Source organism: Lutra lutra, chromosome 1 (genome assembly GCF_902655055.1).
Source record: "Lutra lutra chromosome 1, mLutLut1.2, whole genome shotgun sequence".
Taxonomy (NCBI): domain Eukaryota; kingdom Metazoa; phylum Chordata; class Mammalia; order Carnivora; family Mustelidae; genus Lutra; species Lutra lutra.
The window spans coordinates 117,332,291-117,346,549 of NC_062278.1; the positions used below are offsets into that span (position 1 = coordinate 117,332,291).

The window sequence follows — 14,259 nt, forward strand, 5'->3', positions numbered from 1 at the left end:
TCTTCATCTATAAAATGGGTTGAACCTATTCTTAAGGCTCCTTCCAGCCACAGTGGCCTAGAGATATCATGTGCTATTGCATTTAGGTTCCCCACTCACTTTCCAAAGGCTTTTTCTCAGCTCAGAATCTGTTCTCCACGAGCGTCTGCCTGGGTGAGCCTCGCACTCATGAACAGGAGTAGAAGCAACAGGTGTGAGATCCCTTTGCCAAGACATCCATGGAGAGCACGTGTCCTGTGTACACCATTTATTGTTGATTCCGTATACCAGTTTTGTCATCCAGCAGACATGGACCCCCAACCCTGCCCACCAGGGCTCACACTCTATAAAACCCTGGGGGCCTAGAAATCTCTAAATGCGTCACCAAGCACCTGGGACTATTTGCAATGATTCTAAGTGAGGCAAACGTGATCTACTTTTGAAGGCAGCATGAAGGCAATGGGTTGGTGAAAACGATCTTCCCTTAGGTGAAGGAGAGTGCTCAGCTGACAGAAGTATGGCCTGGAGAAGCACCCGCCCCCTTCTCTGAACCACGGAGAGGGCTTCCTCCCCGAGCCCCCACCCACCACCTCCCCAGCCACCCCAGGATTCAGTTCTGACTGTGGGATCCATGGGCTGAACTCTGTGAGCAGTTTGTAGCTAAAGGCTTGGGCACAGCAGTGTCTGGTTACCAGCTCTTGTACCTAGTTATCTCTAGCTGTCTGCTCTCCACCAGCTTCCTGAGGGTGGAAACAGATTCCTGAAACTGTTCTTTTTCTTTAGCGGGTGGGTGAGCTGAATGTTTGCCTATATTGACAAAGCTTTTGATCCACACGGTAGCAAGGGAGGTTCCGATGGCTAAGACTATAGGAAGCAACAGGAAAGTGATTCTCATCTTCTTTACAGATAAAAGCCCAGGACAGGCCATGAGGTCTTGTACAAAGTGTGAAGAGAAAAAGAAAACCCACAGCCCACTGAAAATGCTGCAGAAGGAAGAGTGAGTTTGGACCCGTTTCCAGGGGTAACAATAGTACCTATGCAGAGAGGTGTTGTCAAGCTTAAAGAGAAGATCCTCGTTCTGCGTTTTAAAGATATCTATACACAGTAGGCACTCTTGAAAAACAGTGGTTCTAACTGGCTTTTATTCTCTTTCCTCCAACACTGACCCTTCGCTCCAAATGGAGGCTGCTGGGACTGACAAGGTGACCTAGGGGCCAGTGAGCAAACAGGGAAATTAAAGTGGACTCCATGCCCTACCTCAACTTGGGGGGACCAAGCAGCTCACTCCAGGCCTGAGAAGTGAACAAATGCGATGTCTTTTTGGAAAGGGAACTCCATCCAGCTTTTCTGGTAGTTCCCTGAAAAGACAACATGGTTCAGAGAGCCAAAAGGTCTGCAATGGAAGAGGAGGCCCAAGGGCTCCATCCAATCCACTCAGGCAAGCTCAGAGCATTGGGTAAAGAGTTCACCACTCCCAGCTGGGGGGTGCTCCTACATGGAGACATCTGAGGACAGCTGCCCTCGGGCCAACCTGTGGCCTGGAGAAACATGTTGCTATCTTGGGCCCGGGAGGAAAGGAACTCCAGTGTCATGCCCAATGCCAGGACTCCCCAGGGGTTCTGGGTTTAGAATGGCAGGACATACTGGGTAAAAAGGACTCCTTCCTCACCTCTCTGCCATCTCCCCCGATGGCCCCAGGATCAATCAGGCAGGACACCATCAGTGGAATGATGCCCATGTCCCAGGCTCTGGGCTTACTTCCTTTTGGCCCCTGGCAAGTCTTGGTACATGTCCCCCCAGTTGCTATAAATGTTCTGAAAACATCTTGGAGACCCAGATTTACCTTGGAGGGAAGATGTCTTTTGCCTTTGACAGGCCCCATCTTTCCCAGATTCTCTTGGACTGAGAATGAAAACTATACGGTGAACTAGTTCTTAAACACATCCCTTCCTGGACCCTTTTTGTCTGGGACCCGTCAGCATCACGCGTGGAGGTCTGAGGGGATTTCTTATTTGTCTTGTGGGACAGAGGAAACTAGTAAGAGCCAGTCAGGATTTCCAAATCCTTACAGCACCTCCTGAAGTTCTTTCCTGGACAAACACAGAAACCTGAAATTCTCCATGTCATGGTTTTCACTTCTGAACTGGCAGACCACTTGTCGGGACAAAGACATGAGTTGCCACGAGCACAATTTCTTTACTGGTGTGAGTACATGGCTGGCAGGAAGGGTGGTGAATTTATGTGGCTAGCACTCGAGGAGGGCGATAACTGTGCACCAGACAGCTCAAGTCTTAACAAGCAGGCCACAGGCAGCAGGAACTCCAGAGAGCCCCCCAGACACAGGGTGACCTATCTGTGTACCCTGACATTGCCTCCCATATATGAACATTCTGAACTTCAGTGTCTAGCTGACTGGAACACTGATGGAGAATTTTACCACCCTGGAAAGATCACCAGGTTCCACTACACTTGGCTGTTCAATCGAAGGATCTCATCTCGGAACTATTTCGCTTCCCCCAAATGGAAAGTGAAAATTAAAAACAGATAGAGGCAGAACATGCCCAGAAAAGGCCCAGGCAGAAAGGCCTCTGCTAAGCAGCAGACAGCTTGCTGGCAGAGAAGCGTGTGTGTCTGTGGGGATCTCTGCTGTCTGCCTCTGACCGGGTCATTCTGGGGGCCGCGGGGTGGGGGGATCTGCTAACAACGTACCCACATCGTCTCCTCCACCCCTGGCAGCTGGGCCTCAGCAAGGGCAGGCTGGCAGGGGCATGAAGGGACCGTCCTGGCTCATGGGGACCCATCTCCACCAGCCTGTCTCCCCCCGTAAAAGCCTGGGATGGAGGATACTAGTGATGTCCTGTTTCTTGGTCTGGATACTGGTTACATGGGTGTGAACTGTTTGTGAAGAGCCATCACGTGATCTACACAGTCACACTCCCACGTTTCTGTACGTGTTATACTTTGGTAGGAAGCTAAAAGAGACAAACCTTAGGAATGAACATAAGGACCCCCCCCCCATACACCCCTGGTACCAGGGTGCTTTCTTCATGCAGTACCAGTAAGCTGATTTTCCAGGTTGTTAAAGGTCAGACATTCTACATATCTTATTCCTCAAAGGACCAACATTTTCCAAGCAAAATTTGCGGTTTGGAAATCTCTGTGAGGCTGATGTGTTGCCCAGGTGCCTGTCTTCCTTTTCCGGGTATCCATCCCGTGAGAGATGCTGACAGCAGCTCTCTCTGTGGGCACGGAGGGACCTCTTTCATGGCGTCCTGAAAGCCAGGTGCTTGGCAGCTCTGAAGAACCCAGCTGAGGGGGTGGAAGCCTTCTGTGAGGAGAGAACTCACCCTGCCTTCAGGAGCAGAAAATCAAGGGAGACCTTTCATTTGCGGGGACCAGGGAGAGCCATGCCACGGCCGGGAGCGGAGCGAAGAAAGGGAAATCAACTTACATCCTACTTGGGAGAGAAGCCGTCCCTGTGGAGAACTATTCCCACAAAGTGAGCAGGCGTAGTGATTGAGTCTACTGAGGCCAGCAGGACCCGGGACGCAAGGAAGCTTGTTGTCGGAGGAGAGCTGATGAGGCTGTGGAGAAGGGCTTTCTCAAATGAAGCCCAGGGATGAGAATGAGAAACCCCACGGGGTTTTGCCATGGCCAGTGGGATCTCCCTGGTGGCAGGAAGTCCCACAAGATCTGGTTCTCCTATAGTTCTCTAGAGGAGAACCAGGCAGGTCAGGAAAAGGTGGGGCGCACCTTTCTCTCGGGGACCAGCGAGAGGGAGCGGGGGTTGCTCTGTGGACCCAGGGTTGGAGGTGCAGCGATGAAACGCCCAGATCCTCCAGCAGCCGCAGGGTTCCCCAGCCCTGCCCCTGCCCCGCCTCTTTAGCACTCATTGGGTGCCTTCATCTGCATCAGGACTGTGTGGTCCCTCTTCTTGCAACAGCAACAGCAGATACAGGCAACCAGAGAACAGACCAGGGCAATGATGCCGATGACAATGGCAGCGATGGCCAGCCCACTCTGGGCCTGGGTCATGCCCCATGTGCCGCGGTCTTCAGTGACCTCAATGGTGGTCAGATCCGTGTAGTCCTCCATGGGGCTGGTGAAGTCAGTGGTGGAGATGGAGGTGGTATCAGGGTAGCTGGGTGTGTCTGGGTACTGTGGTGTCTCTGGGTAGCTGGGCACCTCAGGGATCACTGGGACCTGGACACTGGGGACAACCGCGTTGACATTGATGATGATGAGGGACTGGCCTCGGACGCTGGGTGGGCTGAAACACACTGGGAGAGTATCCGTCCCCAACCTGGGCTTGTTGAGCAGGAGCCAATTGTGGAGCGGAAGGATGTCTGAGTCACACCTCCAGGGGTTGTCATAGAGACGCAGCTCACACAAGTTCCCCAGGTGATCAAAGATGCCCATGGGCAGGTTCTCCAGCTGGTTGTTCTGCAGCTGGATGGTCATGAGGCCATTGACGTGGGCAAAGATATTCCCCGGGAGCTGTCTGAGGCGGTTGTTCTGCAAGGAGATGTTTTGCAGGTTGACCAGCATGCGGAAGACGCTCCCGTCCAGCTCTTGCAGCGCGTTGGTGTGGAGGGACAGCTCCCGAAGCTCCGCCAGCCCGTTGAAGGCATCTGGGGAGATGTAGTTGATCTGGTTACGGCTGAGGATCAGCACCTGCAGCTGGCGGAGGTTGCTGAAGACGTTGTCCGGGATAGAAGTGATGTGGTTGTCGTAGAGCCAAAGCTCACGCAGGTTGTGCATCGGCCCAAAGATCCCCGGAGAGAGCTCCTTCAGGGAATTCCCAAAAAGGGTGAGACGGTTGAGCTGGGGCAGCTGCATGAAGATGCCAGGAGGCAACTGGGAGATGTGGTTGTTGGACAGATAGAGCTTCTGGAGGTTACGGTTGTTGTGGAAGAGGCCAGGGGAGAGCATACCAATCTGGTTCTGCTGGAGGGCCAGCTCCTGGAGGCTTCCGCACCCATCAAACGTGCCCATGGGGATTTCGGAGAGCCTGTTCTCATACAGCCGGAGGACCTGGAGGTTGCCCAGGCGCTGGAAGATCCTGGGTGAGAGGTGGGTGAGGCTATTCTTGCCTAGATTGAGCTTCGTGAGGCCCACCAGGTGGTCGAAGACGCCGTCGGGGATATATTCCAGGTGATTGCCATGCAGCTGTAGCTCTTTGAGGTTGCTGAACTGGGAGAAGTGTGCCGGCTGGATCTGCACCAGCTGGTTGCTGGACAGAAGGAGCGACTCAAGGTTGTTCAGACCATGGAAGAGGCCAATAGGTAGAACCTGAAGCTTGTTGTTGGCAAGGCTGAGGTAACGCAGGGAGCCTAGGTTACGGAAGGCACCGGGCATGATGTTGGACAGCTCATTCTTCTCGATCCTCAGCGCAATGAGGGCCGAGATGTTGAGGAACGGGGACTCGTTGAGTTCGGTGATGTGCGTGTTGAGGATCTGCAGGCTCATGGCATTCCAGGGCAAGGGGGTGGGCACCGCCGCAATGCGCGCCCCCGAGCACTCCACCTGGGAGGCCCTGGAGCAGGTGCACTCACTGGGACAGCCATAGTAGGCCAGCCCCGAGCTCCAGGCTTGGCAGCCCACCAGCAGAAGAAGGTAATGTTTCAGCAGCATGGCCTCTGCAAGGGGAGAGAGCACATGTGAGTCAGGGTCATCTCACCGACACTGCCGTTATATTTAAGCCAACATCTTTGGTGCCAAACACTGGCTTGCCTTCGAACGCCATCATCACAGACCCCAACTTACGCTACCTATGGTCTGGTCAGTCAGTCTCTTCCACCTTCTCCCCATGCCTTTGCTCAAGCAATTCCTCCCACCCAGGGTACTCTTTGTCCTCCTCTAAATCTTTCCCATACTTCCCAAGTCCAACTCAAATGCAGTCGCCTCTAGGAAGCTTCCCCACATACCGTGAGTTACCCTCCCATGCAGGGGGTCTTCCCCGTGTCCACTAGGGCCATGCCAGAGCTGGCACCGTATGGCATTTGCTGTGTTCCCGTCTGTGTCCTTCTCTAGTCGATAAGCTTTTCGGGCAGGGATGTTCATCTTTCATCCCTATAGGTCCCATAAGGTGGGAACAGTATCTTGTCTGGATACAAAACCCCCAGATCACTCATCTGTGTATCCCCCAGAGCACCTGAACTTGCTGGTTGGACATGATCTCCTCAGGAGGAACAGATAGGAGATGAGACCAAATAAATAGGGCCTGAACCTGGGAGAAGATGCTAAGACCACACACTCGGAGATCTGCTGGGCAAGCAGCAGCAGCAAGCTAAGGTGGGACGCACTGCCGATCTGGTGGAAAAGGCTACAGGGCAAGCTCAGCTCTTCCCCTGCCTGGTGCCCCACCCCCAGCACTGCCCTGCCCAGCCCCATCACCAGGACCGACAACCTGGTCCTTTGTGAATCCGTTCACAGGTGCTTAATGGAGTCTTAATTCAAACCACCTTCCCAATGAAAGAAAATGATCTGGGCCACTTCCCGTCTCACTGGAAGAGGCTCTGTGGCTCACCCAATGCCTGGAGCCAGCCTTCTGAGTACTAGTTCCAGTTTCCACAAGGAAACATTAAGTGACCTTGAGTAAGTCCCAGAAAACCTAAGATGCACTTTGAGCTCAAAGGGGATAGGGCCAGATCCTCCCACAAGCGTGGTGCTGATCTGGGGGTGGAGCCCAGTTCATGAACGGTTGAATGTCTGAGGTCAGGGGTGACGAGAATTACCTATCTACATAATTAGAGATCACGTATCCAATGTGGTGGGGATGGGAGGTCTGGACGGAGCCCTACCTGCATGAATAGTTAAGAACCACTAACCAGCTGTTGGACCTTGAAGGAAACTTGGAGCCTTCAAGCTCAGCTTCCTCATGTGTTAAATTGAGAGGATAACTTCCGCCCCCTTCTGAGGCCACTGAGAGGAACAAATAGTTGAATGGATGTGAGGGTGTCCCACACAGTGCTGTGCAAATGCGTGCGACTGTCCAGGCTCATCCACAACATGGACTCTGCCAGGCAGGAAGGCCTCAAAGTGGTTTTGATCTTGGCATTCTTACTCCAGGGACTAAGGATTTCTGTGTCTGTGTAGAGCAGCTTCTGTAACTTCCATCTGAGGTTCAAAGGAGTCTCTAACTTCCAAAGGGTTAAGAGCTGCTGATCATATGTTCCCACTATTTTATGGGGATGAAGGAAGAAGGGAAACTGAGGCTCAGACCTTAAGGCCTGGAGCTCCAGATTCTTGGGTGAGCACTTTGATGCTCTTTTAACACAATGCATCTCCTTTTAATGAGCAAAAATCCTGAGTCAGAAAAATTTCAAATGATGATGTGTAGGACATAAACTGGCTGGGTGGACAAGGTATTTCTCAGGCTCTCTTCCTGAACTCATGGGGTCCTAGTCTTGGCCCACGACTCAGAATAATCCAGACTATCCACCTGGCCTTGAGTCAATGCACCTTTATCCTGCCCTGTGCCGACAAGCCTGCTCTGAGGACAGAACCCAAGTTCACCCACCCAGACCTTGATTTTTTTTTTAATTTATTCACAGCCATCCAAGCCCTGACCTGTTGTAATCTTGCATTAAAAACTTGATGGAGGAAAGAAAGAATAATAATTTGGCCAATAGAGTCTAGATGCTGAGACATGGGGCCAGATGAAGTTATAGACACATCTAGAAGGACGAACCTACCTAGACAAAAGTCAAGTCCAGAACCTGAGAGTGGAAAATGAATAACCTAAACAGGAGTCACAGAAAAAGTGACTCAACATCCACCCCAGGAGAAAGATTTAAGGCTTTTTATTGATAGTAACAGAGAAAGGAGACTACCCAGAAAAACGAATGTGATCTTAGCCAGCACCATCAACAGAAGTATGAAGTATGGAACAAAGGAGGTGACCCTCTTCCTCTGCCCTGCCCCGGTCAGGCCACACCTGTCCTCCCCTGCCCAGTCCCACCCTGAACTTCAAGAAGACTAATAACAAAACTGTCTCTTGAAGGCCTGCTAGAGAAGGGCAAGGGGAGGGTCAGGAGTCCCAGAAACCAGAATATCTGAGCATCCGTTGAAGGAACTGTGCATGAATACCTAGAAGAAGAGCATCTGTGAAGGAAGCTACTGGCACTTTCCAAGGGTACAGGAAGGACTGCCCTGGGACTCACTATGACTTCCGAGGTCAAAAGTGGTATGTCGAAGCTCTGAGGCAGTCGATCTCAGTTCACCCCCAAAGAGAGCTTGTCTGAATCAGAATGGACAACCTATGGAGGTGGTAAGCTCCCCATCACTGGAAGTGTTCAAGCAGAGGCTAAGCAACTGTCTGGAAAGGAAGCTGGACAGAAGATCCCTATACCTGCTGGGTACGGAACTGGATGACAGCTGATGACCTGTCTATCCCCAAGACTTCAGGATTCTAAGGCTGAGTCCCAGAGCCAGGATATGAGATCCATCTACCAAGATGGATCGTGTCTGTGTTCCCAGGGGCCTGGGTGGGCAGGTAGGGGTGTTTGGCCATCCCCCTGGTACGTGTGTGTGCAAGAATTACCTCTGGACTGATTTACAAAAGGTGGGGCTCTGGGGCGCCTGATGATGTACTAGCTGGTACTTAGCTATCTTTCGTGCTGACTCCTAACCCCAGCATGCTTCAGAATGGTGTCGTAGCCCAACTGTCAGAGACTAAACTAAGGGTCCATAACGCGGCAAACCCAAGGCAGTCTCTGTCCAATGTCCCCATCTGTCAGGGAGGGTGTGGGAGGAGGTGCCCTTGGAGGACCCATCCCAGATCTTCTTTGCACCTGCACTCCCCAGCTGGGGTGGGGGCATCAAGCCAGCCCCAAGAAGGGCTCAGGGCCAGGGCAGGGTGCCTCCTGGCTTGGGAGGAAGAGAGAAAAGAGAATCCCCTTATGGGAACAGAGCCACTGTTGTTTAAAATGGACCACACTCAGCTTGACAAATATTGCAAGAATTTGCAGATTTTCCTTTTTATAAACCCTCATGTCTGCATAGTGAGTCTACCCTGGCCCCACATGTGGCGGTTTCCTGTTTTCCAGCACTTGTCACCGCCACAAGGCACTGACTGCTCCAAAGGCCCTCCGAAGAGCCCACCTCAAACCCAGCTGCAGAGCCCTCTCGGGAAGGAGGGGCCACGGAAGCAGGGCTGGCCAGCCAGCTGGGCCCTGGGATGTGGAGCAAGCGGGGCAAACGTACTCAGCAGCCTGTGGCCCTCAGCAGCCCGGCACGCAGCAGCCTAATAGCCGACGCTGCCCAGGGCCGCTTGGCAGCTGTGACCAATGCCAGTTAAAGACCCACAAAGCTACCCTAATTATACCCTCCTCCCCTGGGCGGCCAAACGCGTTCCCCATCACTGCAACAACCCAGTCCAGTCCCCGTCCTAGGAGGAGGGCCAGCCTGGGATCTGTCAATAGCCCAGGAATTCCATGAACCAAGCAGACAGACAGACAGCTCACCTGGACACTCCGACGCGGTCCCTCCCTCAGGAATAGAAGTACCTGGCCCAGGCACTTGGGCTGTGAGTCTCTTCAGCGAGAACTACCTGTGACTCATGACTGAACACATAATTAGCCTGGAAGCCCTGGGCTTTGTTGGTTGGTGGGCTGGCACTTTTTGCTTTATTACCATCCTTCACATCCAAAACATGATGTTCCCTGAGAGGAGATGCCTTCTTATGTCAATGCCATGGAGCAAAGCTTCTGGAAAGAGCCCGGCAGACAAACGTGCTACTCTGGTCTTGATGCTAAATTGGAGTATGAGTTTGGGTAAATTCTCCAGGCCTTAGTTTCTCTCCTGGAAAGACTTCCAAGGGACCTCAATAGCACTGATATCTTCTGACCGGAAATCTTGAAAGGAAATATTGCCTGAAGCCCCACCATTCTCTTCATCCTCCCCCATACAGGTCACCCCGAATGGGCCCAACACCTCCTGGCCTAGCCCCACCTTCACATGGAGCCCAGAAGAACTCATACCCAGTTACCTCGTTTCAGGAGTTTTCCTGGCAGGGAACCACTTCCCCCCCCCCCCCCCCCCCGCTGCCCCGTAATCAGTGCATCTTCAAATAGCCAGGAGCCATTTCATGGGATTAGGGAGCGTCTGGTCCTGCCTCGTCCAGTGCACCTGGGGAAACTGAGGCCCAGAGACAAGAGCTCCCTCCCTGGCCTGTACCCTCTCCCCAGAGAGGTCTCCCTAAACATGACGTCATCGGCAGTGACAGGCTGCCCCATCCAGCCAAGGGAGGCATCAGGCTTGTGTTGCTGAGGGCTTCCAGCCCATGGCCTCACCTCCGCACCTCCGCAGCCCCCTCCAGCCAGTATCCACTTCCATCAAGCTGCTCATCAGGCTCAGTCCAGCAGGTCCAAAATCACCGACTGAGAGGCTCAATGCATAAAGATGCTCCCATCTCGTTAAACAGGGGGTACCCATCCTACACCCCAAATTAGTACATAAAAATCATCTGGAAGATCCTGGGATGCTTGCTTCATAGACCTGACCTCACAGCACTGCAGCCATGAGGATTAAAGGAGTACTCCCTACGACGCCCTCAGAGTCCTCCTTGATGCTACTCTTGGTGCTCTACTAAATGTCAGTGACAGTTCCTGTTCATTCTGCTGTGGAGTAAAACCAGGATCTCCACGGGCTCTACCCACAGGGATCCTGATTCCTAGGTCTGGCTGGGCCCAGGAGTCTGTACTGTTTAACAAATTCCCCAGGTGACTCTGATTACGTGCCTACCTTCGACACTCAGAAGCACCCCTTGGGTCTAGCCCAGCCTCAAGACATGCTCCTGACCTGCGTCATTTACTGGCAAGAACGGAGAGACTGAGCTCAGGACCAGGGAGGCTGAACGTTGGGCCACGACCTCACCTAGAGACCTCTACCCATATTTCCCTCTGCAGCCCTTTCTGCAGCTGTGTTAGAAACCTGGTATTGGTGCTAAACTGAAGCCAGCCGCAGAGGCTACTTCCAGAAGCCGTGCTTAGAGCCCGGGGCAACAGTGTGCAAGGGCATTTTGAGACTATCCAGTCAAACCAACTGGTTATTTTGTAGATGGGAAAACTGAGGGGCCCAGAGTGGGGAGGGGACTAATCCAGTCATACAGTCAGTTGAAGATTCCCAACACCCAGGGCAGGACTCTACGGAAGTGTAGAGCTTGGTGAACCCCTGAATCTTATCACAAGGCTTCAAGACCTTATCAGCCACGTGTGTGACAGTGCCTGGAAGGTGGGAAGAGGTGGCTTTACTCCTCTGTCTTAAAATGGCTTCAGGCTCATATACAAGCCACCCTCCAGCTGCCCAGCATTAGTAACCAAGGTCAAGCGCCCTTTCCAACTCCCAGGCTGCACAGTTTGGGGGGATGTTCTTCCTTAAAGCTTCTCTTATGCCCATGTTAGCTCAGTTTCACCTGGAGTGGCCTGAAGAGTAGATGGAGGGAAGGAACAGAGGGGTTGCCAGGAGGGGTTAATCCCATCATTTCAACACACAGCCCCTTCAGGGATTTACCCGAATTAAGAACATTGCATCCTGAACACAAAGCATCCTGGAGCCCCAAGGGAAGACCGGCCACACCCTAACTCCCCCCTTGGCTCAGCTGAGACCCCATCTCTCCTGGACCTTCAAAGCCGAAACATTGTTCGTTTGTTTAAAAAAGAAAATGAGTAAGAAAAAGTAATTCCTTTCCAGCCGCATGGTTTGGGGAGGTTGGGCTTCCGGCAGAGACCAGAGCAGGGCTGTAATTAGCCTGGCAAAGCGGCAGGGGGTACAAACTTGCCAGCAGAGCAGGGAGAATCTCCCACTCCGGGCTTGTAGGAAAGAAGCTACAGCCCCCTCCTCAGGCTGACACCTAGTGGACCCCAAATAGACAGAGATGGATGAACAAGGCATCTTGGAGATGCTTTCTAAATCCTGTGTCCCCAAAGCCCGAGAGGCCATGAAACCAGAAGATACAGTTGTTGCTTCGTGGTCGGGATTCTGGGAAGCAATTTGCCATGTGTAATCACAGCCTCGGGAGTACTTGCTGGCAGGACCGAGCTGGGACCGAGCTTCTCCCCTGCCTCTGCTTATGTCTCCCCATCTGGATCTACTCGCACCCACAGCCCCCCACCCCTTCCAGTTACTGAGCAAGCCCCCATGGAGCATCCACCAGCCCTGGGGGAGCCTGGGGTGCCCTGACTTTTTGCGGGGCGTGTTCAGAACGCTCCCCCGCCCCAACCTCGCTCACATGCTGGTGTCCTCATGGCCAAGCCCGCCCGCTGACTCAAGACCACAGGCAAATGGGACTGTCTGGCCTCGAATGCACCCCAGATGTCCTATCGATGCAGAATGAGAGACGTGCCAGCACTTAGAGAAGTTCTAGATTCTGGGGGCAGTGGTACCAACACAGATGGGAGCTGCGGGAGATGAAGACAGGATCCCAGATAATCCCAGGGAAGCCGGAGCCTGACGGGCGGGCATCCAGCACCTTCAGCCTGAGGGACACCTTCTCCAAGAACATCGCAGCCTGCCCTGAGGGAACACATTTGGCCCTGGCTCGCTCACACTCTGGCACAGGTGGGAAAACTCTAGGAAAGTTCCGGTTTTCCTCAGCTGGTTCCTTGGCCTTGTTCTGCCTCAGTATTCGGGCAAAGACACCAGTAAAGCTACACCAGCATCACAATTTTAAATGCACACCACCCTCATCACAATTCCTCTATGGCCCTGACCCCCTGCTCAGGACTGGCAGCCATGGCCACACCCGGACACATCCAGCTGGCCAGACGAAAAAGCCACCCGAATGGGGTGGCCTAAACCACACACAGGCTCAGAACCCGAAGGTCCAAACTGGAAATCTGAACCAGGCACGCCACATCGGCTGAGCTCACTCCTGCAGCAACTCTTAAGTCCCCAAAAAGAGGACAGACATGTTTTCTGGGAACCCCTCCATGGGTCCTGGACAGACCCACATGCAGGTCGGGCCACCACAGGCCACCGCAGTGTGTGCTGGGGAAAAGCAGTGTTCAAAAAACCCAAATCTTTGAACAAGAGAAACTCTTCCCCCAGTGGAGCTAGTTCCACAAGGAGGTAAACTGGAGGGGTCACTGGTGTTCTAAAATTAGCAACTTTCAATACATTGTGCTCCCTGCAGTACATCTGGTCAGCACCCCCAAATTGACCTCATGGGATGGTTGAGGGTCAGTGGGGCAGGAGGCGAGTCAGGGAGCCACCGCTGAGGGGGGCTGATGGCCCCAAGCTGGCTGGGCAGTGGGAGGCCTGGCCCGGCACCCCTCCAGCTTGGCTCCACTTGGCCCCTTCCCGAGAGCCCCCCGGGGGGGACACCCCCCAGCCCCCGCCAGCCTTGCCCCAGGAAAGGCAGCGGCAGCGGGGTCCGTGGGCAGCGGGGTGCAGGGATGAGTCGGCGCTGGCGGGTCGGTGGGAGGGAGGGAGGAGGCGGAGGCCGGCCTGCCCACTTACCAGCAGCGCGGCGGCCGCCCGCTGTGGACCAGAGGGAGCGCGAGAGCAAGACGCGGCTGGCTGACTGCTGCAGCAGGAGTGCGGCCCGCCCGGCCCCCGCCGTATTTAACCGGTCGGGGCGTGAGTGAGTCAGCGCCCGGTGGGGGGGGGGGGGGCGTGCCAGAGGAAGGGGCGGGCGGCCGGGGCCAGGGGACACAGCCTGCCCTGCCCGCTCGCGTGCCCGGCTGCCCTTCCGTCACAGTTTTTTTTACGGGACACGTTTTCCTCTTCTTCCCTTTCCAGGGCAGTCCATCTCCGCTCCAGAAAAGCATTGACTCTTTCTTTTATCTTTCAAACTTTTTATTAAGATGTAATTGTCGGAAAATTGGCACGAATGATACAAGGAACACTCTTACTTGCCTAACCCAATTTACGTATTGTTCACATTTTGGCAAAAGCAGTTATTTTAAGTTCCAAAGAAAGAGAGTTACTCCCCTCACCCCCAACAACCAAGTTCCGCCTAAAAACAATGTTTCAATTCCCACGGACATGGGACATGGTCTTCTGTTCTCTCACTGCCCCCTCCCACAGGTGGGTGCGGTTGGGGGGCAGATTTAAGAATGAGAAGCTCCCAGAGCCTTTCACCCCTGCTGCCACTCCTTACTGCCCTAGTGGGGGACAGGAAACCGGTTCTGTTCTTGGTATCACTAAGGGAGCCTGGGAAGAAGAGAAAGAGGTCCTCCTTGGTGAGGGGAGGAGGCTGCCAAACCTGGGCTTCTCTTCCAAATTGTAGCCTCAGTAAGGCAAGAGCTGCACTGGGCTTGAGCCACCTGCCTGAGC

At 53.7% G+C, this 14,259-nt stretch overlaps 1 protein-coding gene across 1 annotated transcript; it reads right to left on the reverse strand.

The window, feature by feature from the left end:
• Nucleotides 1–243: 243 nt before the first annotated feature.
• Nucleotides 244–13,499, reverse strand: LRRC15 (leucine rich repeat containing 15). Its single transcript, XM_047733308.1, has 2 exons — nt 13,441–13,499; nt 244–5,618 (listed from the first exon to the last, which is right to left on the reverse strand). Exon 2 carries the CDS (start codon nt 5,611–5,613, stop codon nt 3,862–3,864), a length of 1,752 nt encoding a protein of 583 aa, XP_047589264.1. The 5' UTR covers nt 5,614–5,618; nt 13,441–13,499; the 3' UTR covers nt 244–3,861.
• Nucleotides 13,500–14,259: the final 760 nt, after the last annotated feature.